Source organism: Camelina sativa, chromosome 11 (genome assembly GCF_030686135.1).
Source record: "Camelina sativa cultivar CO46 ecotype springtype chromosome 11, ASM3068613v1".
NCBI classification, from domain to species: domain Eukaryota; kingdom Viridiplantae; phylum Streptophyta; class Magnoliopsida; order Brassicales; family Brassicaceae; genus Camelina; species Camelina sativa.
In genome coordinates, this window is record NC_141890.1 from 33,137,205 (window position 1) to 33,160,736 (window position 23,532).

The following is a 23,532-nucleotide window of genomic DNA, read 5'->3' on the forward strand; positions in this document are numbered from 1 at the left end:
TAAAGGGCCTTTTTTTATCATTTACTATGTTTTTTTTCTATGTATATCATAATTTTATTGAGAATTTTTTAGAGTTTGTATATAAATTTTGCTATTAAATCTTATATTTAGAAAATATTATAATTTTGCAAGATATATCTTCAAACGTGATGAGAGTTATACAATGTGTTCGATCCAAATAAATCTATCAGATTTGCAGAGTTGAAGTGAACTGATATATTATAAAAAGTGAATAGCCAAATTTAATTTGAACTGAACTGAAGTAAAAACAATCTAAAAATTCAAGTTTCTTTAAAGGTATACAATAGTTGACTAAAACTTGAACTCGAATTGTGAAAACAAGATTGTATCAAATAATCTATTAACTAAGGTTTAGTTTGGATTTACTGCAGTAATTATAAACTAAAAATCTGAAAAAGAAACTGAAGGATCCTATACTAAGTTAGTAAAATTGAGTAAACTCAACAGTGATCTAGCTATCAAAAGAATTTTCGTACTTTTGATGATAAATTTCAATCAATTTTTTTAGAAAAAAAGAAAAACTGGAAAAGCTTACTTTAGTGAAAATTGAAAGAGTAAGTGCGTAAATTTTAAAATACTACAAGAACTTACATGTAGATTTTCCAATCGAATATTATATTAAAGTTCAAACTAAATATAGGTAGGTGGTAATCTGTAGTCTGTACGTTATAGTAATCATGTGATGATTCCAACCAAATAAAGTCTTAAATTATAAAAAGTTGGTTATATGGTCCATAGATAGATAGGGCTCGGTCAAAACTCAAAAGTTTTATTTGCCAGCAATTTTTGTTTTATAAGTACAAGATTTGAGTTTTGACCAAAAAAAAAAAAAAGTACAAGATTTGAGTCAATGTAACGCCGAACTGTATTACTAAAAGTCTAAAACAAACGAATGTTGAATCAGTCAACAAAGCAGTAGATTTATTGTGATTCCAACCAATTCTGAGTCTCTAGAACGTGTAACTAAAATATGTACATCTCTTGACGACTTAATTTTTTTTGTTTGTCGTCTCCTATATATAGACTATGCCCAGATTCTTGAGATAAACTCACAGTGATGTGATCATCCCTATATAGATAATCTATATTTTGTTTCTGTTTTAGTTTGTCGTCTGATTTGGATTTTTTTTGTTTTTAAACGTAAAAGTAAGAACATGCATGTTCAAAACATATATATATTTTTTTTGACTTCAATTCAAAACATATATTTGTGTTCATCAATTCTTTTCAAAACGAACTATGGTCTATGAAAGTTATAAACACTGCTAAAATGTGGGTTGTCAATAAGCCAATTTGCATTAATTAGCCCAGAGAAAGAAAATAATTAGTGTTCGTCAATGTGGATTAGGCTGATATCATTGGGGAGTACCGAGTACACAACCAACGGACTAGTATTCGTTTCTTCTTCATCAAACATAACAAACAAATGTGGATAGATACTGGTATATAGTGGTTGTCCAAAAAAAAAAAAGATACTGGTATATAGTTTGGTTTAGGGAATTTTAGTGTATAAAAATAATAAATTATATTATATTAAAAATCTACAATTTTTTTTTAACATCAAAAATCTACAATTTTAATTAAAACCAGTTAAGTATTATTATATTTACACGATTTAGTTGTCAAGAACCAAACTCTAATATATTTGTTGTTTTGTTTGTTCGGTACGTTCTGTTCGTGATCACCATTGAAACAAAAATAACACTTATATAAACAAATAATACGGGGGAAAAGTTCTAGAATTAAGTAAAGCATTAGTTGTATAAAGCAAAATCGAAAGTTTCAAGTTTTCTTTTATATAGAGTCAAAATATATTTCCCCTAGATGATTATATTTAATTATAATACCATACAGCCTAGAGAAACTGATGGTTGATATAGACACCTGAGAAAGCAAAATTTTTATCTTTATGCGTTTATTTGTTATAAAAGAATGATGGAGGAGTCACGTTATTGGCGGTAAGCTAAATCTTGACGAAACGGATTAGTAGTTTTTCAATTTTGTGAGTGAAAACCGTACGACAATAATGTAAAACGCAATCGAATTGTAAAGCTATTTTTGTGTGTGGATAGTGACAATTGTACATAATCAGTCAAACAAGTAAACATTAAACAAGACTAAATATAAGAAGTGTTAGATTTGGTAAAGGAGAATAGAACTTGGGTGGTGAACAACTTATACCAGCTTTCTACTTGCAACTTTCATTGTTTGTCTCTCGGCTATTCAAAGTTCAATGCCCCCACGTGAGTACTGGCTCACCCACCCTACCTATTTCCATTTAATTGCATTTCGAGTAATTCGTATCCCAGTCACTTGTTTCCGTTTTAGGTTAGTTTGCGTAAATGTTTTCAAGTTTAGAAGATATATCTTTTCCTTGAATCGAAAGATGACAATTTTCTTGAAAAGTTCATGCTCAACTTTGAAGTGTCTCCTATTTGACGGAGTCTACTACATCTTGCGAGGGGTAGAAAAACTACGAGGCTAAAATTGAACACTTGTAAGTATTTTACTGCATTTTAGATAACTTTGAGCGAATAACCTTTTGGCAAGTGGCTTGCCATCTCTTATCTTGAGCACGAGTGTCTGTATTTTTATATAGTGGACTTAAACGGGTCATTGGTTTGTTCAATTGAAATTAAAAGTATTGTGCAAAAATGTTTGACCAAAAAAAATAAAAATATATATTTTGCAAACTAAAATTAAATTTGTTAGAAACTAAACTGAAATGTAAATTCATTTTTTTGAAATTGGTTTCTTATTATTTACATTGATTTTTTTTTAAGTCTGCCAAGTAGTAATTAAATCGTATACGCTAATATATATGATATTCGGAATACCAAAAAATATATATGATACTCGAGTTGGATTCTATATATATGTCTACAAATAAGAAAGTCTGGACATAAAATCTGAATCCAAAAAAATGAATTAAACCAATCTTATTATTTTTTTATTTAGAACAATTTTTGTTATTCAGTAAAACCTGATTGGATCCCATGTAAAATATGATTCAGGTTTCAGTTATGTGTGTTTTTAGAATATAACCAAAATCCGGATCATATTATGGGATAGACAATTAGATTTAAAAAAACAAAAAAATTGGTATATCATTTACCCAATCTCTAGTATTATTTAGAAGATCAAATGTAGAATAATAAAACTACAAGGCTAAAACCAAAACATCTGTAACCATTCAAGGACTTCGAAAGAATTTTTTTGTTTGTTTTTGTCTCAAATTTTTACTTCTAAAGCGAGTTCGTTTCTATATTTCTACAAATGAGTTAGTTTGAAAATGAAATCTGAATCCGAAAAAATCCGATTTAAACCGATTTTTTTTTTTTTACTTAGAACAATAATTGTTATTTAGTAAAACCCGATTGGGTCCCAAATAAAATATGATTTGGGTTTTGGTTATTTGTGTTATGAGAATATAACAAAAACCAAATCATATTTTACATTGGATCGACAATTGGATAAAAAACAAAAAAGTTTGTATATAATTTATCTAATCCCTAGTATTATTTAGAGGATGAAATAGTAGAATTATAAAATTACAAGGCTAAAACTAAAACATCTGTAACCATTCAGGGACTTCAAAAGAAAAGTTTTTTTTTTATTGTCTCAAATTTTTACTTCTAAAGTATTTCGGAGTTTTGTTTTGTTTTGTTTTTATAAGTGCGTCCCGAAATCTGACGAGCTGAAGCGCTTTCGCAAAACACACATCACACACCATTCTCACAACATCGTACTTATCGCCTTCTCTCTCATTCTCTCTCCCTCCCCCTCTTTGGATCCACCATGCAAGCTCTTCAATCTTCATCCCTCCGCGCTTCTCCGCCGAACCCACTTCGCTTACCTTCGAATCGACAATCACATCAGATTACAAATGCGAGACCCGTTAGAAGACAACGCTCGTTCATCTCCGCATCAGCATCAGCCACTGTCTCCGCTCCCAAACGCGAAACAGATCCGAAGAAACGAGTCGTGATTACTGGTATGGGCCTCGTCTCCGTGTTTGGAAACGACGTTGATGCTTACTACGAGAAACTGCTCTCTGGTGAGAGTGGGATCAGTTTGATTGACCGTTTCGATGCGTCCAAGTTCCCGACTCGATTCGGTGGTCAGATCCGTGGGTTTAGCTCTGAAGGTTATATCGATGGCAAGAATGAGCGTAGGCTTGATGATTGTTTGAAGTATTGCATTGTTGCTGGCAAGAAAGCTCTTGAGAGTGCTAATCTTGGTGGTGATAAGCTTAACTCGGTAACCTCTTTCTTCATTTTGATCATAAAGTTTCAATTTTTCTGTCTTAGATTTGAATTAGACACATAAAGAGTTTCGATTTCAGAATAGATTGAACATTTTCTTGAATTAGTTAGCTCTACATCTCTGGTTTGGGTGTTTTGTAGATTGATAAGAGGAAAGCTGGAGTACTAGTTGGGACTGGTATGGGGGGTTTAACTGTGTTTTCAGAAGGTGTTCAGAATCTGATTGAGAAGGGTCACAGGAGGATTAGTCCATTTTTTATACCTTATGCTATAACAAACATGGGTTCTGCTTTGTTGGCCATTGATCTTGGTCTTATGGGTCCAAACTACTCGATCTCAACTGCTTGTGCCACTTCTAACTACTGCTTTTACGCTGCTGCAAACCACATTCGTCGTGGTGAAGCTGATATGATGATTGCTGGTGGAACCGAGGCTGCTATTATTCCTATTGGGTTGGGAGGTTTTGTTGCTTGTAGGGCATTGTCACAGAGAAATGATGACCCTCAAACTGCTTCAAGGCCATGGGATAAAGCAAGAGATGGTTTTGTTATGGGTGAAGGAGCTGGTGTTCTGGTATGTTTCAGAAATTCTTACTCTTTACAATTGAAATTATGGATTTACATATAGTTGGCTGGCTATATATTAGCCTGTTTTGGCCTAATGGATTTGGTACACTGTTATCTTGCTGAATGGTTCCAACCTCTAAATTATGATACTTGCTTTCCCATAGTTGATGATTAGCGGGGGAAGTATATTTGAACTTGAATTTTACAACTCTACAAAGTTGGTTTGTGTCATCATGATATTGGCTCTTACATGTGACAAACTGTTTTGGAAAGACCCAATAGTAATATTACTGTGTGCTTTATTATTAGGTGATGGAAAGCTTGGAACATGCAATGAAACGTGGTGCTCCTATTGTAGCAGAATATCTTGGAGGTGCTGTTAATTGTGATGCTCACCATATGACTGATCCAAGAGCTGATGGGCTTGGTGTCTCTTCATGTATTGAGAGATGTCTTGAAGATGCTGGTGTATCACCTGAGGAGGTAAAAAAACAGAAACTTTTCATGCTTCCGAAGTTTTATGGCTATCTGAAACAAAAGGTTTCCAGAAAATTCCTGTTACTTCCCTACTTAGATTCATTCCTCGTTTTTCAGGTAAATTACATCAATGCCCATGCAACTTCCACTCTTGCTGGTGATCTTGCTGAGATTAATGCCATTAAAAAGGTATTCAAGAGCACTTCAGGGATCAAAATCAACGCCACCAAGGTTCGTCCCCGAGGCTACTGCGAATGAATGTTCTTCTTCTCCTCCATTTTGTGTATTTTTTTTGCTTTGCATTTCCTGTAAAATGACAGTGTTTGTTACAGTCTATGATAGGTCACTGCCTCGGTGCAGCTGGAGGTCTAGAAGCCATTGCCACCGTGAAGGCTATTAACACTGGATGGTTGCATCCTTCCATCAACCAATTTGTACGTATAATTTCCTTTTCTAAAATAAAATCATTAACAAGTTCAACATCACAGTATAACAAGAAGTCAAGAAAAGGCTTCTATTATTCCGCTTTCAGTTTTAACTGTTGGCAAGATTTGAACTTGAGCTTTGTTTTAGACGCTTATGCTCTGTTTCTCAATGTAGAACCCGGAACAAGCTGTGGACTTTGACACGGTCCCAAACCAGAAGAAGCAGCACGAGGTTGATGTTGGTAAGTGACAATATGCCCACCTTCTCATTGGATTAAACTGACAACGGTTTCTCTGATGAATAATGTCCTTCTGTTTTGCTGCAGCCATATCAAACTCTTTCGGGTTCGGTGGACACAACTCAGTCGTCGCCTTCTCTGCCTTCAAACCCTGATTTTTCATACCTTTTAAAAATTCTCTGCCCCATCTGTTACATCATCACCATCATCATCCATCATCACCACTTGCAGCTCTTCTTGGTTAACAAGTTTGAGCTCTTCCTCTTGGCCATTTCCGAATCTCATTTTTCATTCCATGTTTTCTTATTGTTGCTGAGATTTCAGATTTTGCTTGTTCCCCCTCTTATCCCGCGGAATGTTTGTATCTTTAGTTCGTTCCATATTTGAGTAATTTATAAACAGAACTGAGAATCTTTTGTAGCAATGGTGTTAGTTTCAGAATAATCCAATTAGTGGGATTCTCAACAATACTTATTACTCTGAGTTTTTTATGTCCAAAGAAATTAAATTTATTAGAAAAAAGTTTGAATTTTACAATGAGTTACATTTTACAAATGTCACTGGTTTAGTTTGGTTTTTATACAATTTCTCTTATATATACCGGTTCACTGGTTTGAAAATAAGGAACACAGTAGCAAAAGTAAACCGAATCTAGTTGAATTGATTTGGTACGTGCAGGGTAAACCAGATATACCGTACCGGTTTGGTGTTATCGCCTTGAGTAACGCGGAAGAGGAGCGCGTTGGCGCCACCGACAAAAAATCTCTAAGCGCTTCGAGGAAGGCCCAACCAAAAGCCCAATAAATATCGGCCCAAAATAACACTCTTCCCGCCAAAAAGGGAACAGGTCATCTCACAATATCCCGCCATAGCAAGACCCTCCCTTTATGCTTCTCGAAATCGAAACTCACTAAATCAGTTTTTTTTTTTTTTTTTTTTTTCATAGAAGAAGACGAAGAAGAAGGGCTGAACGAAGAACCCAGATTTTGTTAAGAAAATGGATGTACCAGAGGAGACGAGGCTTCGCCACAAGAGAGATTTTATCCAGTTCCTCGATAGCGTAAGTCGACTTCACTCTTATCACTTCCTCCTGTCTTTAACCAGACATTTTCTCGAGCTTTCTTCTGTTCTTGTCTAGATGTAAATTGGGAAAATTGATTGAATTGTGTAGATGTACATAGAAGAAATCAAGGCGTTGGTACAGCAGAAGCGTCACCGTCTCATTGTCGATATCTCTCACATTCATGACTACTTCCGCGATTCCTCCTCTTGGTTCGTCATCTTTCCTGAATTTGCGATAGTTTTTTAATCGGTTATTTTGTAGAAATGTTATGAATTTTCAATAACGTTTGTCAATTTATTGGAGATTTTAGGGTTTTGTGAATTTGGGGATTTTAAAGGTATGTGCTTTTTTAGATATATAGTCTTATGAATTGGAGTTTTTGTTTTGTGGGGATAGGATACTGAGGAATCCAAATGAGTACATGCAGTCATTTTGTGAGGCAGCTACTGAAGCTACCAGAGGTATTGACCCTAAATACTTGAAGGAAGGAGAGCAAGTCCTTGTTGGATTTGAAGGTGTTTTCGTCTCTCGTGTTGTCACTCCTAGAGAGCTTCTCTCTGAGTTTATCGGATCTTTAGTCTGTGTTGAGGGCATTGTCACCAAATGTACGCATTTTCACTTTTTTCCTCTGCCTTCTTCATGCTGTTTTCTTGTTTATCTTCGAGTTCAAAAATCTCTGACACATGTTTTTTTTACTTCTCTTCAGGTTCTCTTGTGAGGCCAAAGGTTGTTAAAAGCGTACACTTTTGTCCATCAACCGGTGAATTTACTAATCGAGAATATCGAGACATAACATCTCATGCGGGTTTACCCACTGGGTCTGTCTATCCCACAAGGGTAATTACATGTGTCCTTTTTTGTTGTTGTTAATCTATCTTTATTGCTGGAAGATTTTGCCTGTTACTGAATACAGAGTTTGTGTTTTTAGGATGATAAGGGAAACTTATTGGTGACTGAGTATGGGCTGTGCAAATACAAAGATCATCAGACCTTGTCAATTCAAGAAGTTCCTGAAAATGCTGCTCCTGGTCAGCTCCCACGAAGCGTGGATGTCATAGCTGAGGATGACCTTGTTGACTCATGCAAGCCAGGAGATCGAGTGGCTATTTTCGGCATTTACAAAGCTCTTCCTGGGAAAAGCAAGGGCAGTGTAAATGGAGTCTTTAGGTGCGTTTTCTCTCACACATCCCGAAGTTCAAAATGTTATTTTCACCTTGATAACGTTGACCAAGCTCTTTCTTCTGTGTAGGACTATCCTCATAGCCAATAATATCGCTCTGCTCAACAAAGAAGCAAATGCACCTATATACCAACCACGAGACCTACAGTACATTAAAAAGATTGCAGGCAGAGATGATGCATTTGATCTCCTGGCTCGTTCCTTAGCACCTTCTATTTACGGGCACACTTGGATAAAGAAAGCAGTTGTTTTGCTGATGCTTGGCGGTGTTGAAAAGAACCTCAAGAATGGAACCCACTTGAGAGGGTAAGTCTTTCTTGAAAACGGATTACAGCTTCCGTCCATTGGATACTTAAAATTGTTTTGCTAACTAGTTTTTTTCTTTCTTCACTTAAAATTCTTTTTGGTGCTTTCAGAGATATCAACATGATGATGGTTGGTGATCCATCTGTTGCTAAATCTCAACTTCTGAGAGCGATAATGAATATTGCACCATTGGCTATATCAACCACAGGTCGTGGTTCTTCCGGTGTTGGGTTAACTGCTGCTGTGACTTCTGACCAAGAAACAGGTAAAAAGCACACAGATGCGTTTTGACATTTTTTTTTGTTTCATAAACTAAAATTAAAATTTGGAAAAGGTCATAGTGCTATTTCTCATAAAATTCAACTTCTCATTTTCATCAGGGGAGCGAAGACTAGAAGCTGGTGCAATGGTCCTCGCTGATAAAGGTATTGTGTGCATTGACGAGTTTGATAAGATGAACGATCAGGACCGAGTTGCTATACACGAAGTGATGGAGCAACAGACTGTAACCATTGCAAAAGCCGGTATTCATGCATCGCTGAACGCTAGATGCAGTGTGGTTGCAGCTGCAAATCCCATATATGGAACTGTAAGTCCGCACAGAACATGTCCTAATCTGCTGACTCTACTGACTAGAATCCCTTGCTCTAATATCCTACTCTTACTCCTGCAGTATGACAGATCACTGACTCCAACAAAGAACATCGGACTTCCAGACTCGCTGCTTTCTCGTTTTGATCTACTGTTTATTGTGTTGGACCAAATGGATGCTGGTGTCGACCGCCTGATATCAGAACATGTCTTGCGCATGCATCGTTACAAAAACGATAGAGGTAGCCTACAAATCATGCCTCTATGGTTTACCAAACATTTCACAACCCACGGTTTGAAACATATATGTCTTTTGAGTGATCATAGGTGAGGCAGGGCCAGATGGGAGCTTACCATATACGAGAGAGGACGATGGTGAGAGTGAAGTATTTGTTAAGTATAACCAAACTCTACATGGGAAGAGGAAAAGAGGTCAAACATATGACAAAACCCTTACGATTAAGTTCTTGAAGAAGTACATTCATTATGCCAAGCACCGTATTACGCCAAAGCTCACTGATGAAGTGAGATACTGAACTCAAAAATATAAATTTTTACGTATCTGATTATCTTTTCCACTAAAATCTCTCTTTTGTTAATAAATTTGCAGGCATCAGAACGTATTGCAGAAGCATATGCAGATCTCAGAAATGCAGGTTCCGATACCAAGGTAATTCATTTCATAACATTACCTTACATTGAGTGTTTTGTCTTTGTCTTGGGAACCTGTATTTGACACAACCATCTACATTTCTGTCTGTAGACTGGAGGTACTCTTCCGATAACCGCCAGAACTCTGGAGACAATAATCCGTCTTGCTACGGCACATGCCAAAATGAAGTTGAGCCGAGAGGTATCAAACTAACTCAAATCTTCTTTTTATCCCTCCCTGGTCGTGAATATGTTCTCTTCAGGTTCACTCTAAAGTAATAACCTCGTTTTGAAAGGTTACTAAAACCGATGCAGAGGCTGCCTTGAAGCTTATGAACTTTGCAATATACCATCAAGAATTAACAGAGATGGATGAACGTGAGCAAGAAGAACGTCAAAGGGAACAAACAGAACAAGAAAGAACACCAAGTGGCCGTAGAGGCAATCAACGCAGTAATAATGAAGATGGAGCAGAGAATGACGCTGCAAATGTCGACAGGTAACTAATCTGATCTCCTCCCGGGAAACTCATATCACATATTTCTCAAACCTAATATACATTGTTTTATTTATTTTTGCTGGTCAATTCAGTGAAACTGCAGATCCAATGGAAGTGGATGAACCTCCAGTAGAGCAGTTCAGTGGCACGGTCTCTGCAGCAAGGATTGAAGTGTTTGAACGAGTGTTTGGGCAGCACATGAGGACACACAGGCTTGATGACATTTCTATTGCAGATATAGAGACTGTTGTCAACAACAATGGAGTTGGCGCTTCTCGTTACTCTGCAGATGAGATAATGGCTCTCCTAGAGGTAAATCACAAATCAATAAAAAAGCTTTCTCACTCTTTTGCTTTTTATACAATTTCTTCATAACTTTACTCTATTGTGGAATTTGTGCAGAAACTGCAAGATGATAACAAAGTGATGATCAGTGATGGCAAAGTTCACATCATTTGATCATGAAGGAATCCATCATCTTTATCATTATGATATTAGAATTCAAAAATAGTGTAGTAGGAGAAGAACACTCTTGGAAACCAAACTATCAGTTTGCAAAATGTGTATTCATACTATTCATACAATTTTAAGTTATACGTTCTGCATTTATGAAGTGATGAGAAATGCTTAAGAAACGCATCTGATACAAAATGGTGGAAGGATACGAACAGTTGAGCAAAGCACAACCCAAGAATAAAATACTTCCATCATCTAATGTTATCGTCTATCCTTTAATTTCTTTAGCTGTTTGTGCCAAATTCTACATATGTAATATACATCAAGATTATAACGAATATGTTTGTTATTAATGATTACGTATGCATGTCTCTGATTCAGACTAGAGCTTCTCAGAAATGTTAAGGCAAGGATCAAGGGGAAACATGTTGTTTGTTTGAATAATCCTGAATTCGATCGTTGTGACTTGTGTGAAACTGAACTGATTCAGTATGTCTCCACTCGAAAATTTTAGATTCCCAAATTAAGCTATGGCTCACCTCTGCTTTGCCCTCCTGCCTCTGATCCAGGTCATGCAGAGAGCCTTCAATGTCTCCCCAACTGGAGAGACTTTTTCAGGTAACTATCTTATTTTAGTTTGATGGCCACATTCATTTGTGACACAGAGCATAACAAAAAAAACACATGAGTAACAACAGATTTTGGAGCATCGCTAGTGCAGCGATGATTAAGACATCAAACTGGAAACAACCGTCAAGTTGCGTCTGAAAATTCTGAGAAACAATAGTAAAACTGACTAAGCGAAGACCTCGAATGAAAACAACGCAACGTGTTTTCTTCAATAATGTTTTTTTTTTAAAACAAAAATCATTTATAATTGTGTGGCTGCGATTAAGTCAAATTAGCTGCTCACTACTCTGCTAATTCACCAAGACGACCTTATACTACTTCTCTGCTTTCCTTCTTACAGTCTCAATCTCCAAAGTCTTTCTTTACTTAGTTTCCTCCTCTCACTCTCTATCTATGGCTTCTTCATCTTCTTCTCACAATAATAATTGGGTATATGATGTTTTCTTGAGCTTCAGAGGGGAAGACGTCCGCGTTACTTTCCGTAGCCACTTTCTCAAGGAGCTCGATCGCAAACTGATCACTGCTTTCAGAGACAATGAGATCGAGAGAGGTCACTCTCTCTGGCCCGATCTTTTACAAGCCATCAAGAACTCGAGGATCGCCGTGGTCCTTTTCTCCAAAAACTATGCTTCTTCAAGCTGGTGTCTTAACGAGCTGCTGGAGATTGTGAACTGCAATGATAAAATAATCATACCAGTTTTCTACTGTTTGGATCCTTCCCAAGTGAGGCATCAAATCGGTGACTTTGGAAAGATCTTCGAGAAGACTTGCAAGAGATATTCAGAGGACGTGAAAAGTCAATGGAAGAAAGCATTGACTGATGTATCTAATATGCTTGGATTTGATTCTGCGAGATGGTATGATTTCTTATAATTCATTAGATATATCATGAAATATATTGGTAGTAGTTTTATATTTGTTAAATTATCTTTTTTTCACCTTATAATTAGGGATGACGAAGCAAAAATGATTGAAGAAATAGCCAAAGATGTTTTGGGTAAACTGCTTTTAACTACACCCAAGGATTTTGAGGACTTTGTCGGCATTGAGGATCATATTGCAAATATGAGTGAATTGTTGGAACTGCAATCTGAGGAAGTGAAGATGATTGGTATATGGGGTTCCTCAGGGATTGGTAAGACTACCATCGCAAGAGCTCTGTTCAACCAACTTTCTCGAAATTTCCAAGTTAGCAAATTCATAGACAGATCTTTTCTATATAAGAGTAGAGAAATTTACAGTAGAGCCAATCCGGACGACCACAACATGAAGTTACATTTACAAGAGAGTTTCCTCTCGGAAGTTCTTAGGATGCATGACATAAAAATAGACCATCTAGGTGTACTAGGAGAGAGGCTACAACACCAGAAAGTTCTTATCATCATTGATGATGTGGATGATCAAGTGATCTTAGATTCTTTGGTGGGTCAAACTCAATGGTTTGGATATGGGAGTAGAATCATTGTGGTTACAGATAATAAGCATTTCTTAAGGGCTCATGGGATTGATCATATATATGAAGTTACTCTCCCAAATGAAGAGCACGCTCTTGCAATGTTATGTCACTCTGCTTTCAGGAAAGCCTCCCCACCTGAAGGTTTTGGGAAGCTTGTAGTGCAAGTTGTAAGACATGTTGGTAGTCTTCCTTTGGGTCTAAACGTTTTGGGTTCGTATTTGAGGGGGAGGGATACAGATTACTGGATGGATATGCTGCCAAGGCTTGAGAATGGTTTAGATGATAAAATTGAGAAAATACTAAGAATCAGCTATGATGGGTTAGGTAGCGCAGAAGATCAAGCGATATTTCGTCATATCGCATGTCTTTTCAATCATATGGAAGTCACAACTATCGAGTCGTTGCTCGCAGATAGTAAATTGGGTGTTAAAGTTGGGCTGAAAAACCTTATTGATAAGTCCATCATTCATGTCAGATGGGGTCATGTGGAGATGCACCGTTTGCTACAGGAAATGGGCAGAAAAATTGTTCGCACACAGTCCATTGACAAGCCTGGAAAACGAGAATTTCTGGTGGATCCAAATGATATTTGTGATCTACTCAGTGAAGGCATTGTAAGTTCTTTTTTTTTTTTTTTTTTTAACTCAGTATATGAGGTTAAGAGAATGCCATTTGATAAACTATGAATTATTGTATGGTTTTGTTTCACTTTCTCATTATAATATTTTCTTTTTCAGGATACTCGAAATGTTTTAGGTATATCATTGGATACAAGTAAGATTGATGATCAGTTGCTTGTACATGAGAGAGCCTTCAAAGGGCTGCAAAAACTTCGTTTCTTAAAAATTGATACGAATATCTTGAGAGAAGACGACAAATTGCACTTACCTGGAAGTTTTGACTATATGCCCCCTACACTAAAACTATTGTGCTGGTCGGAATTTCCAATGAGATATATGCCTTCTAATTTTCATCCTAAACACCTTGTCAAGATCAAAATGCCGAATAGCAAGCTATGTAAGCTGTGGGAGGGAGTTGTGGTAAGTTTTGAGAATAATATATTTATTACGTTAATTAATGAGGCAGGTCATAGTGTTTGGATGACAATAACGTGTATTATATCTACTGACCTTTGTGTTTAATTGTTGTTGAATACAGTCACTAACATTTCTAAAGGAAATGGATCTGGATGGATCAGCCAACCTGAAAGAAATTCCAGACCTCTCCATGGCTACTAATCTCGTGACACTTAATCTTATGTCTTGCAAGAGTTTGGTGGAGCTTCCTTCCTCTATACGCAATCTCAATAAACTGTTGAAATTGAACATGGAGTTCTGCAACAGTCTGAAAACTCTTCCAACTGGCTTCAACCTCAAATCTCTCGACCTCCTCAACTTTAACTATTGCTCGGAGTTGAGGACTTTTCCTGAATTCTCAACCAACATCTCAGATCTCTACATGAATGGAACAAACATTGAAGAGCTCCCTGCTAATAATATACATCTCGAGAATCTTGATAATCTTTGCATATCAAAAAGAGATAGTGATGGAAAACAATGGGAAGGAGCGAAGGTATAGTTCTAAACTTAACACGCTTTCTCCAAATTGTTTATCGGTGATTTACAATAACATCTCAAAAATGTTAATTTGGTTTAGCAGCTTAGGGCCTTACTGGCGAAGTTGTCTCCCACTTTGACGTCCTTGCAGCTCAGGAATATCCCAAGTTTGGTGGAGCTTCCATCCTCATTTCAGAATCTTAATCAACTGGAGTTCTTGGACCTCGCAAACTGTAGGAATCTGGAGACTCTCCCCACAGGAATCAACCTCCAATCTCTAGAGACACTAAATTTCAATGGATGCTCACGGTTGAAGAGCTTTCCTGACATCTCAACCAACATCTTGTGTCTCGATCTTGAGAGAACAGGGATTGAAGAGGTTCCTTCGTGGATAGAGAAATTCTTTAAACTCACTACGCTAAATATGAAAGGTTGCAGAAGGCTAAACTGTGTATCCCTACGCATTTCTAAACTCAAACATCTCAAGATTATTGACTTTAAAGATTGTGGGGACTTGGCTAGAGTTGATTTGAGTGGCTATCCAAGTGATGCAGTTTCCGTGGAGTCCTCCTCTTCTCTTCCTAGAGTAGATTTCAGGGGCTGCTTCAACTTGGATCCAGAAACTGTCCTTCACCACCAACAATCAATTCTTTTCAACTACATCTTGTTCCCTGGGGAAGAAGAAGTGCCATCATATTTCACTTACCGTACTACTGGAGTCTCCTCTCTGACCATTCCTCTACTTCACGTCCCTCTCTCCCAACCCTTCTTCAGGTTTAGAGTTGGCGCAGTGGTAACTAATGTTAAGCATGGAAAAAAGATGGAGGTGAAGTGTGAGTTCAAAGACAGATTAGGGAAGAGCTTTCACGTTGGCTCTGATTTCCATATTTATACACTTTTCACGAAAACTCAGAAGGGTAGTCAACTGTTAATTATATTGGACTGTCGTATCCCTCTAAATGAAGGTAATGCTCCTCTAGCTCATGGGAACTACTACGATCATGTCGATATGAATATTTATATAGGTAGTGAAGGTTGGAGATCTACGTTTGAATTAAAAGAATGGGGTATACGACTTTTAGAAAACTGTTCAGCACCGGAGAACCGACTTGGTAATCCAAATGGTACTCTTCCACATGTTCCTGAAGCCGAAGAAGGCAATATGCGGTATACACCTCTTCAAGGACTTGTTAATGAGACTGAACACATTGAAGAGTCGGGAGATAACATTAATGTAGAGACAGAGAGAAGCACGAAGCGAATGCGGGTAAGCATTAAGCATCAATTGAACATAATACTATATTTATCTCTCAAATCTTTTTGTATAATTGACAACTACTTTTTTTACACATGTTTGTGTAGCCGAATTGAAGACAATATGGGGTATGTTGGATATGGGTTTCACCTTGCCTTAACGGGCCTTCCACCTGACCCATCCACGAAATAGTCAACATGGTCCTTGGAAGCATTGACTGGCTGGTTAACTCTTATCGGGCCGGAAAAGTTTCTAGAAGGCCCAATAAGACGGACAGCCCAGTAAACGACAACCCGCAAAGAAACAGCCACCGACTAAGCTTTGAGGCGGTGCCACATCGATCCCAAGGTATGAGGATGAAACGTCCCATCAACTATAAATACCGGGACTAAGACACGCATAAGGGAGAAAGTAACCTGGAGCAGGAGTCTGGAGACAATCTGATTCTAATCCTAAGTACTAATTGTCATATCAGGAGTACATTATCCCGTAATTAGCCGACCGGCTCGTAATGGAATATATTGTAACTTGCTGATCTTTGGCTATCTACATAAAGTCCTTTGTTTTGCCTTCTTTAATTATTATTATTCCCGATCAAGTATCACTCGTTCAACAGGGTATATGCCTCTTCAAGAACTTACTGAGAAGCAGGAAGTGAATGCGTGTAGCATTTAGAATGAACTGAACACAATGCTGCAATGAGTTGCTACGCCGGTTATAATGGAACAACAAGATCAAAGGAGGACATGCAGCGAGACACTCTTCCGTATCTTATTATTGTTCCACAGAGCATAGGTGGAGCATCTTAATTAGGAATCTTTTCAATAGTTTTTGCCACCAATAAAGAGTTGGTTTTCAATTTGTGATTTCATGAGGCTGAAACTGAATATAGCATAACATATATCACACCATTTTTTTTTTAATCATTTGAGTGTAGCTCACAAATCCGCTGCACTATACTATGTAGCAAAACTGCAAGGATCACTTGGTATCACCTTTATTCATCAATTGCCAACCTTTGAAAGGTTACTAAAACCGATGCAGAGGCTGCGAGAGGCAATCAACGCAGTAGTAATGAAGATGGAGCAGAGAACGACGCTGCAAATGTCGACAGGTAACTAATCTGATCTCCTCCCTGGAAACTCATATCAACACAGATTTCTCAACTTTAATATTTTGTTCTTTTTCTTTTTGCTGGTCAATTCAGTGAAACTGCAGCTCCAATGGAAGTGGTGGATGAACCTCCAGTAGAACAATTCAGTGGCACAGTCTCTGCAGCAAGGATTAAAGTTTTTGAACGAGTGTTTGGGCAGCCACATGCAGTGGACACACAGGCTCGAATCGATGACATTTCTATTGCAGATACACAGACTATTGTCAACAACAATAGAGTTGGCGCTTCTCGTTACTCTGTAGATGAGATTATTGCCCTCCTAGAGGTAAATCACAAATTTAGAGAAATGTTTTCTCATTCTTTTGCTTTTTATATAATTTCTTCATAACTTAGTACTCTATTGTGGATTATATGCATAAACAAACTGCAAGATGATAACAAAGTGAAGATCAGCGATGGAAAAGTTCATAACATTTTATCATGAAGAAATCCGTATTATGATATTACAATTCAAAATAGTGTAGCAGGAGAAGAGAACTCTTGGAAACCAAACTATCATTTTGCAAAATACTAGATTTTCACGCGGGCCTATATATTTTTTTTATTGTTTTAATTATTTGTAATTTATGGTTTATGTTTTGTTAGTTTTTAAAATAGAAATATGTTATATTTTTGAGCGTTTTACGGGTTAATTTGAATACTAATTTAAAATTTGCCTATTCTCTAGATTATTATTTTATGATAATAATTTTTTGGTGTGGAAAATATGATTATAATTAAATTTTAGTGGATTGCAAGTAAAATGAGCATATATATAACATTAGGAAATAATGTTGGTACTGATAATTGTTAAATATTATATAATTTTATTTTGGTCGATTTACCATATTTAAGTTTTTTTTTTTTTGGCAATTTTTAAAAGACTAAGATTGTAAATAAATTTTAAATAACCATAAAATAAAATGATATACTCACTAGAGATGCATAAATAAAATGATATACTCACTAGAGATGAGTTTGGTCTGGTGGTATACTACGCCAGAGATGCTCTCAGTTGCTCAGATTCTTTGGTCATTGGGGGTTTGCAGGTTCTTAAGTGGACGGTTGAAGCCCTGCAAATAATGCATGTAGATCGTGTGATTTTGGAGCTTGACTGAAATAAACCTCAAGACTGGCCACGGCACTGTTTCCTTCTCCAAGATAAACAATACTCTCGCTAGCTTTATCTATTGGGACTGTAAGCATGTCGCGGGAACAGCAAACAAGGCAGCTCGAGCAATCACGAAAAGTGTGACTAGAGAGGGTCGTTTTCATTCCTACATGGCTTTAGGAGGCCCCTCGTGGCTCCAAGACTTACTACTGGCCGATGGCTGCTAAAAACTCTGGTCTTTATTTTTAAGTCTGCAGACGTTTTACTTGGAGGGCTCTAGTAGCCTCATCATCAAGTATCTGTCTGTTTTTCTTCCTTTATTTTCTGCTTCCCTCCCCTTCACATGGGTTTTGTAGTTTCCAGACTTTGTTTTTATCAGACGACAAAAAAAAAAAAAAAATTGCCATAAATAAAATGATAGAATCCAAATGTACTTCAAAAATGTTAGGAACGCATCTGATTACCAAACTGTGGAAACCCAATGGTAAAAAGAGAGTTGTGCTAATTCCTAAAGCCCTTATTCCCAATGTTTTAACCCTATGTTAAATTTATGACGACCTAGAACTCTCTAGTAGTCTAAAAGATCGATGTGTTGCCTTTTTGGTCTCGGTAACTTTCTTTTTCCAAAGCGTGATTGTGTGTTGTCCATGATGGATTCTAAAATCTGATTTCTAAAGTTAATTTTATAATCTGGTTAAATTCTACAAAGATGGATAGAAATCGGCTTTGGTATATACAGAGTAGTTCAACAAAAGCTTGCTGCACACGTTTCTCTGTCAGCCCTGATTCTAAAATCAATAGGATGGTCAAAAAAATTGAATTACTGAATAAATTTTACGTAGTTAGGATCCTAGATGTTTCTGCTTCAGACTAAAGCTTCTCAGAGAAATGTTAAGGCCATGAGCAACGGCAACATGTTATTTGTTCGATATGGAATAATCTTAAATTCGATTATAAAGTGAGACCGTGTCTTTCTTTGCTGTATAGTAATTCCTCACGAGCAAGTTGCTAAGCTTAAGAATTCTTTGAAAAGTCTTAAGAAGGAATGAAGATTGAAAGACTCCATCAGCCAATAAATGTTATCTTGGAAACAAAGACCCAGAAAGAATAAGACTTAAGACTTAAGAGGCTATGAAACATTTGTTCTGTGACCATGTGCAGCGATGATTAATACATCAAACTGGAAACATACGTCAAGTTGCGTCTGAAAAGTCTGAGAACCTTCGGCCGTCAGTCTTTAAAGCAGATGTACTAGTGTAAAAGATTAGACTTGTGTGGCAGTGATTAAGTCAAGCTAGCAAGAGAAATGTCCGAGAAACAGTAGTGATATTGCTACTCAGATGCAATGTTAATGTCTTATATAAACGTCTCACTACTTAGATCTTATATTATTCCAAAATCTTGGCTCTCAGTTTCCTCCTCTCACTCTATCTATGGCTTCTTCATCTTCTTCTCGCAATAATAATTGGCTATATGATGTTTTCTTGAGCTTCAGAGGGGACGACGTCCGCGTTACTTTCCGTAGCCACTTTCTCAAGGAGCTCGACGGCAAACTGATCACTGCTTTCAGAGACAATGAGATCGAGCGAAGCAAATCTCTCTCGCCAGAGCTTGTACAAGCAATCAAGAATTCGAGGATCGCCGTGGTCGTTTTCTCCAAACACTACGCTTCTTCAAGCTGGTGTCTTAACGAGCTGCTGGAGATTGTGAACTGCAACGATAAAATAGTCATACCAGTTTTCTACGGTTTGGATCCTTCTGATGTGAGGTATCAAATCGGTGAATTTGGAAAGATCTTTGACAAGACTTGCAAGAGACATAAAGAGGAAGATAAAAATCAATGGAAGAAAGCGTTGACTGATGTAGCTAATAGGCTTGGATTTGATTCTGCGAGATGGTATTATTTTTATAATTATTTGATTCGTTGCTAATTCATTATTATGTGCTAAATTACATACATGTTTAAATACAATTGGATACATGTTGAAATAAAATGGTTATCTTTCACTTTATTAGGGATGACGAAGCAAAAATGATTGAAGAAATAGCCAAAGATGTTTTGCGTAAACTGCTTTTAACTACATCAAAGGATTTTGAGGACTTTGTCGGCATCGAAGATCATATAGCTAAAATGAGTGAGTTGTTGGGACTAGAATCTGAGAAAGTGAAGATGGTTGGTATATGGGGTTCCTCCGGGATTGGTAAGACTACTATCGCAAGAGCTCTGTTTAACGGGATTTCGAGTCGGTTCAAATGTAGCATTTTCATAGATAGGGCTTTCGTGTCTAGGTGTATAGAAAATTATGGTAGGGCCAATCCAGATGACTGGAACATGAAGTTGCATTTACAAAGAAACTTCCTATCTGTAATTTTGGAGGAAAAGGACGTTAAGATAGATCATCTAGGTGTAGTGGGAGAGAGGCTCAAAGAAAACAAAGTTCTTATAGTTATTGATGATTTGGCTCATCAGTTCGTCTTAGATGTTTTGGCGGGAAAAACACAATGGTTTGGAAGTGGGAGTAGAATCATTGTAGCAACAAATGATAAACATCTTTTGATGGCCCATGGGATTGACCATATTTATGAGGTTCATCTCCCATCTGAAGGTCACGCTCATCAGATGTTTTGTCAGTCTGCTTTCAGGAAAGACTCTCCACCTGAAGGTTTTAGGAAGCTTGTAGTTGAAGTTGCAAGACAAGCGGGTAATCTTCCTTTGGGTCTAAATGTTTTGGGTTCGTATTTTAGAGGGAGGGATAAAGAGTACTGGATGGATATATTGCCAAGGCTTCAAAATAGTTTAGATGGCAGAATTGAGAAGACACTGAGATTCAGCTATGATGGGTTAGATAGCGAAAAGGATAAAGCGATATTTCGTCATATCACATGTCTTTTCAATGATGTGGACGTCACAGACATCAAGTTGTTGCTCGCAGATAGCAACTTGGATGTTAATATTGGGCTGAAACATCTAGTTGATAAGTCCCTCATCCATGAAAGAAGGGGTAAAGTGGAGATGCAACGCTTGCTACGAGAGATGGGTAGAAATATTGTGCGCATACACGAGCCTGGGAAACGAGAATTTTTGGTGGATTCAAATGATATATGTCATGTACTCAATGCAGGCACTGTAAGTTTATTTATTTATAAAATGCTCGTTTCATTACTCAATATATGCCATCTGTTCATAAACGATGAATTGTATGGGTTTGTTTCTTTCTCATTAATATCATGCATATTTTTCAGGGTACTGAAAAGGTTTTAGGTATATCACTGGATACAACTGAGAACAAAAAGTTGGATGTACATGAGAGTGCCTTCAAAAGGAGGCCTAATCTCCAATTCTTAGAAATTGATTTGTGGAAGGAATTGCACTTGCCTAAAGGTTTCGACTATTTGCCCCCTACACTCAAACTATTGTGCTGGCCCAATTTTCCAATGAGATGCATGCCTTCTAGTTTTCGTCCCGAAAACCTTATCAAGCTCAAAATGCAAGAGAGCAAACTACATAAGCTGTGGGAAGGAGTTGTGGTAAGTTTTGAGAGTTATTACTTTTGTTATTACCAAAATGATCAAGGAGGTCACAATGCTTCTTATTTCAGTTTTTTGTTAAAAAATCTTCTGAGCTCTATGTTTAATTGTTGTTGCGTACAGTCGCTTACATATCTAAAAGAAATGGATCTGTCGGGATCATCAAACCTGAAAGAAATTCCAGATCTTTCCATGGCTCATAATCTCGAGGATTGCGAGAGTTTGGTGGAGCTTCCTTCCTCTATACGCAATCTCGATAAACTATTGGAATTATTCATGAGATCGTGCACTAGTCTGGAAATTATTCCAACTGGCTTCAACCTTAAATCGCTCGACCACATCAATTTCGATGGATGCTCAAAGTTGAGGACTTTCCCCGAATTCTCAACCAGCATCTCATTGCTCTCTCTGTTAGATACAAATATTGAAGAGTTCCCTTCTAATTTACATCTCGAGAATCTTTCAGAGCTTAATATATCGAGTGATGGGAAACAATGGGAAGGAGTGAAGAAGGTATGTACAATATATGTCGTTCTACATTTTTTTAACATTACTGAATTGTATATTTGACGTATAACAATCTCTAAAAACTTAATTGTTGATTTGGTTCAGCCGCTTACGCCCTTCCTGTCGATGCTGTCTCCCACTTTGAAGTATTTGAGTCTCAGCGATATCCCAAATTTGGTGGAGCTTCCTTGCTCATTTCAGAATCTCAATCAACTTAGGAGATTGACCATCACAAACTGCACAAATCTGGAGACTCTCCCCACAGGAATCAACCTCGAATCTCTCGAATACCTTTGTTTCAATTTATGCTCACGGTTGAGGAGCTTTCCTGATACCTCAACCAACATCTCAAGGCTCGATCTAGTAGACACAGGGATTGAAGAGGTTCCTTGGTGGATCGAGAAACTCAGTAACCTCACTGAGCTAAGAGAATGGGATATTGCAGCAGGCTAAAGTCTGTATTCATGAACATTTCTAAAATGAGGCAGCTTAAGAAAGCTAACTTCCCAGATTGTGGGGCATTGACTAGAGTTTATTTAAGTGGCTATCCAAGTGGGATGGTGGAAGCAGACAATATTGACACGCTTTCCCAGGAGGCCTCCTCTTGTCTTATTCCTCATAGTTGTGTCCCCAAAGTGGAACTCAATTTAATGGGCTGCTTCATCTTGGATCCAGTAACTGTCCTTCGCCAACAATCTTTTACTTTCAACTCCATGAGATTTTTCAGCGGTAGAACAAGAAGAAGTGCCATCATAGTTCAATCACCGTACTAGTGGAAGCTCCTCTCTGACCATTCCTCTACTTCACGTCCCTCTTTCCCAACCCTTCTTCATGATCAGAATTAGAGTTGGCGTATTGACAACTAATATTCGGGAGCGAGTACATATCATAGTAAAGTCTGAGTTCAAAGACAGATTTGGGAACAGCCTTGATTATGACAGCAGTGATTTTGTAGTTCCTGTTTATTACCCTGATAGGAAGGTAGGCGACTTAACTATATTGGACTATTGTATCCCTCTAAACGAAGATAATGCTCATCTACCTCAAGGGAACTACGATCATGTGGCTATCCGGATTAGGCAAACTTAAGGTAAAAATATCCCAAAGCCGGGGTGTACAGCTGTTAGAGGACTGTTCATCACCGGAGAACGGACTTGGTAATCCAGACACTACTATTCCACATGTTTCTGAAGCCAAAGAAGGCAATATGGGGTATATGCCACATCAAAGACTTGTGCAGTCTGGATTCTTCAACCGTCTAAAGAGTGGGTTACGGTTTAAATTTTATTGGTGGTTCCGTACGATGCTGTTCAGTTTCTTTTTTTTTATTCTCTTTGTGCTTATATTATAAGCTGGGCTTACGATTGGTCAAGTTAGATATTGTAATGACAAAATGTGGTTTGTTGCAGCTTCATCTTGTAAATTCAGACAAAAATTTATGTTCATGCCAAACGTGGTTTGCAGCATCATGTTCAAAAAAAAGCTGCATCTTTGTGAAGACGTAAGATGCAGAGAGACACATTGAGGAGCAGGAAACGAAAAAGAGCAAGCAATGAGGCTTAGATTGAATATAAACGTAAGCTATGCCAAGCCATTA

At 37.4% G+C, this 23,532-nt stretch overlaps 3 protein-coding genes and 1 pseudogene across 10 annotated transcripts; all 4 read left to right on the forward strand.

Annotated features, from left to right (window-relative positions):
* Positions 1-2,238: 2,238 nt before the first annotated feature.
* On the forward strand, positions 2,239-6,461 carry LOC109124692 (3-oxoacyl-[acyl-carrier-protein] synthase I, chloroplastic). The gene is made up of 7 exons (XM_010443297.3): positions 2,239-4,281; positions 4,428-4,859; positions 5,162-5,335; positions 5,447-5,560; positions 5,662-5,763; positions 5,930-5,996; positions 6,081-6,461. Exons 1-7 carry the CDS (start codon positions 3,820-3,822, stop codon positions 6,146-6,148), a joined length of 1,419 nt encoding a protein of 472 aa, XP_010441599.1. The 5' UTR covers positions 2,239-3,819; the 3' UTR covers positions 6,149-6,461.
* An 86-nt stretch (positions 6,462-6,547) lies between these two features.
* On the forward strand, positions 6,548-10,918 carry LOC104724754 (DNA replication licensing factor MCM3-like). The gene is made up of 16 exons (XM_087475526.1): positions 6,548-6,840; positions 6,940-7,053; positions 7,165-7,265; positions 7,453-7,661; positions 7,763-7,893; positions 7,985-8,223; positions 8,306-8,542; positions 8,653-8,807; positions 8,923-9,131; positions 9,216-9,375; positions 9,461-9,657; positions 9,744-9,803; positions 9,897-9,986; positions 10,081-10,283; positions 10,376-10,595; positions 10,686-10,918. The coding sequence occupies exons 2-16, from the start codon at positions 6,991-6,993 to the stop codon at positions 10,740-10,742; spliced, it is 2,331 nt and encodes a 776-aa protein (XP_087331652.1). The 5' UTR covers positions 6,548-6,840; positions 6,940-6,990; the 3' UTR covers positions 10,743-10,918.
* Positions 10,919-11,608: 690 nt separating this feature from the next.
* LOC104724755 (protein VARIATION IN COMPOUND TRIGGERED ROOT growth response) lies at positions 11,609-18,315 on the forward strand. Of its 7 annotated transcripts, none has more exons than XR_015572513.1 (10): positions 11,609-12,226; positions 12,320-13,439; positions 13,563-13,865; positions 13,984-14,397; positions 14,485-15,648; positions 15,744-16,159; positions 16,236-16,431; positions 16,574-16,750; positions 16,844-17,075; positions 17,839-18,315. XR_015572513.1 is itself a non-coding variant. In XM_010443301.2 (6 exons), the coding sequence occupies exons 1-6, from the start codon at positions 11,763-11,765 to the stop codon at positions 15,750-15,752; spliced, it is 3,474 nt and encodes a 1,157-aa protein (XP_010441603.2). In that variant the 5' UTR covers positions 11,609-11,762; the 3' UTR covers positions 15,753-16,234. The 7 variants fall into 7 exon arrangements, 2 of the variants coding, with proteins under 2 accessions (XP_010441603.2, XP_010441602.2); XR_015572512.1 differs by having other exon boundaries at positions 16,253-16,431; XR_015572514.1 differs by having other exon boundaries at positions 16,253-16,431; positions 16,604-16,750.
* An 857-nt stretch (positions 18,316-19,172) lies between these two features.
* LOC104724757 (protein VARIATION IN COMPOUND TRIGGERED ROOT growth response-like) lies at positions 19,173-23,387 on the forward strand (annotated as a pseudogene). Its single transcript, XR_015572515.1, has 5 exons — positions 19,173-19,797; positions 19,917-21,027; positions 21,144-21,428; positions 21,552-21,941; positions 22,041-23,387. The product of XR_015572515.1 is annotated as a protein VARIATION IN COMPOUND TRIGGERED ROOT growth response-like (transcript).
* The last annotated feature ends 145 nt before the right edge of the window (positions 23,388-23,532 follow it).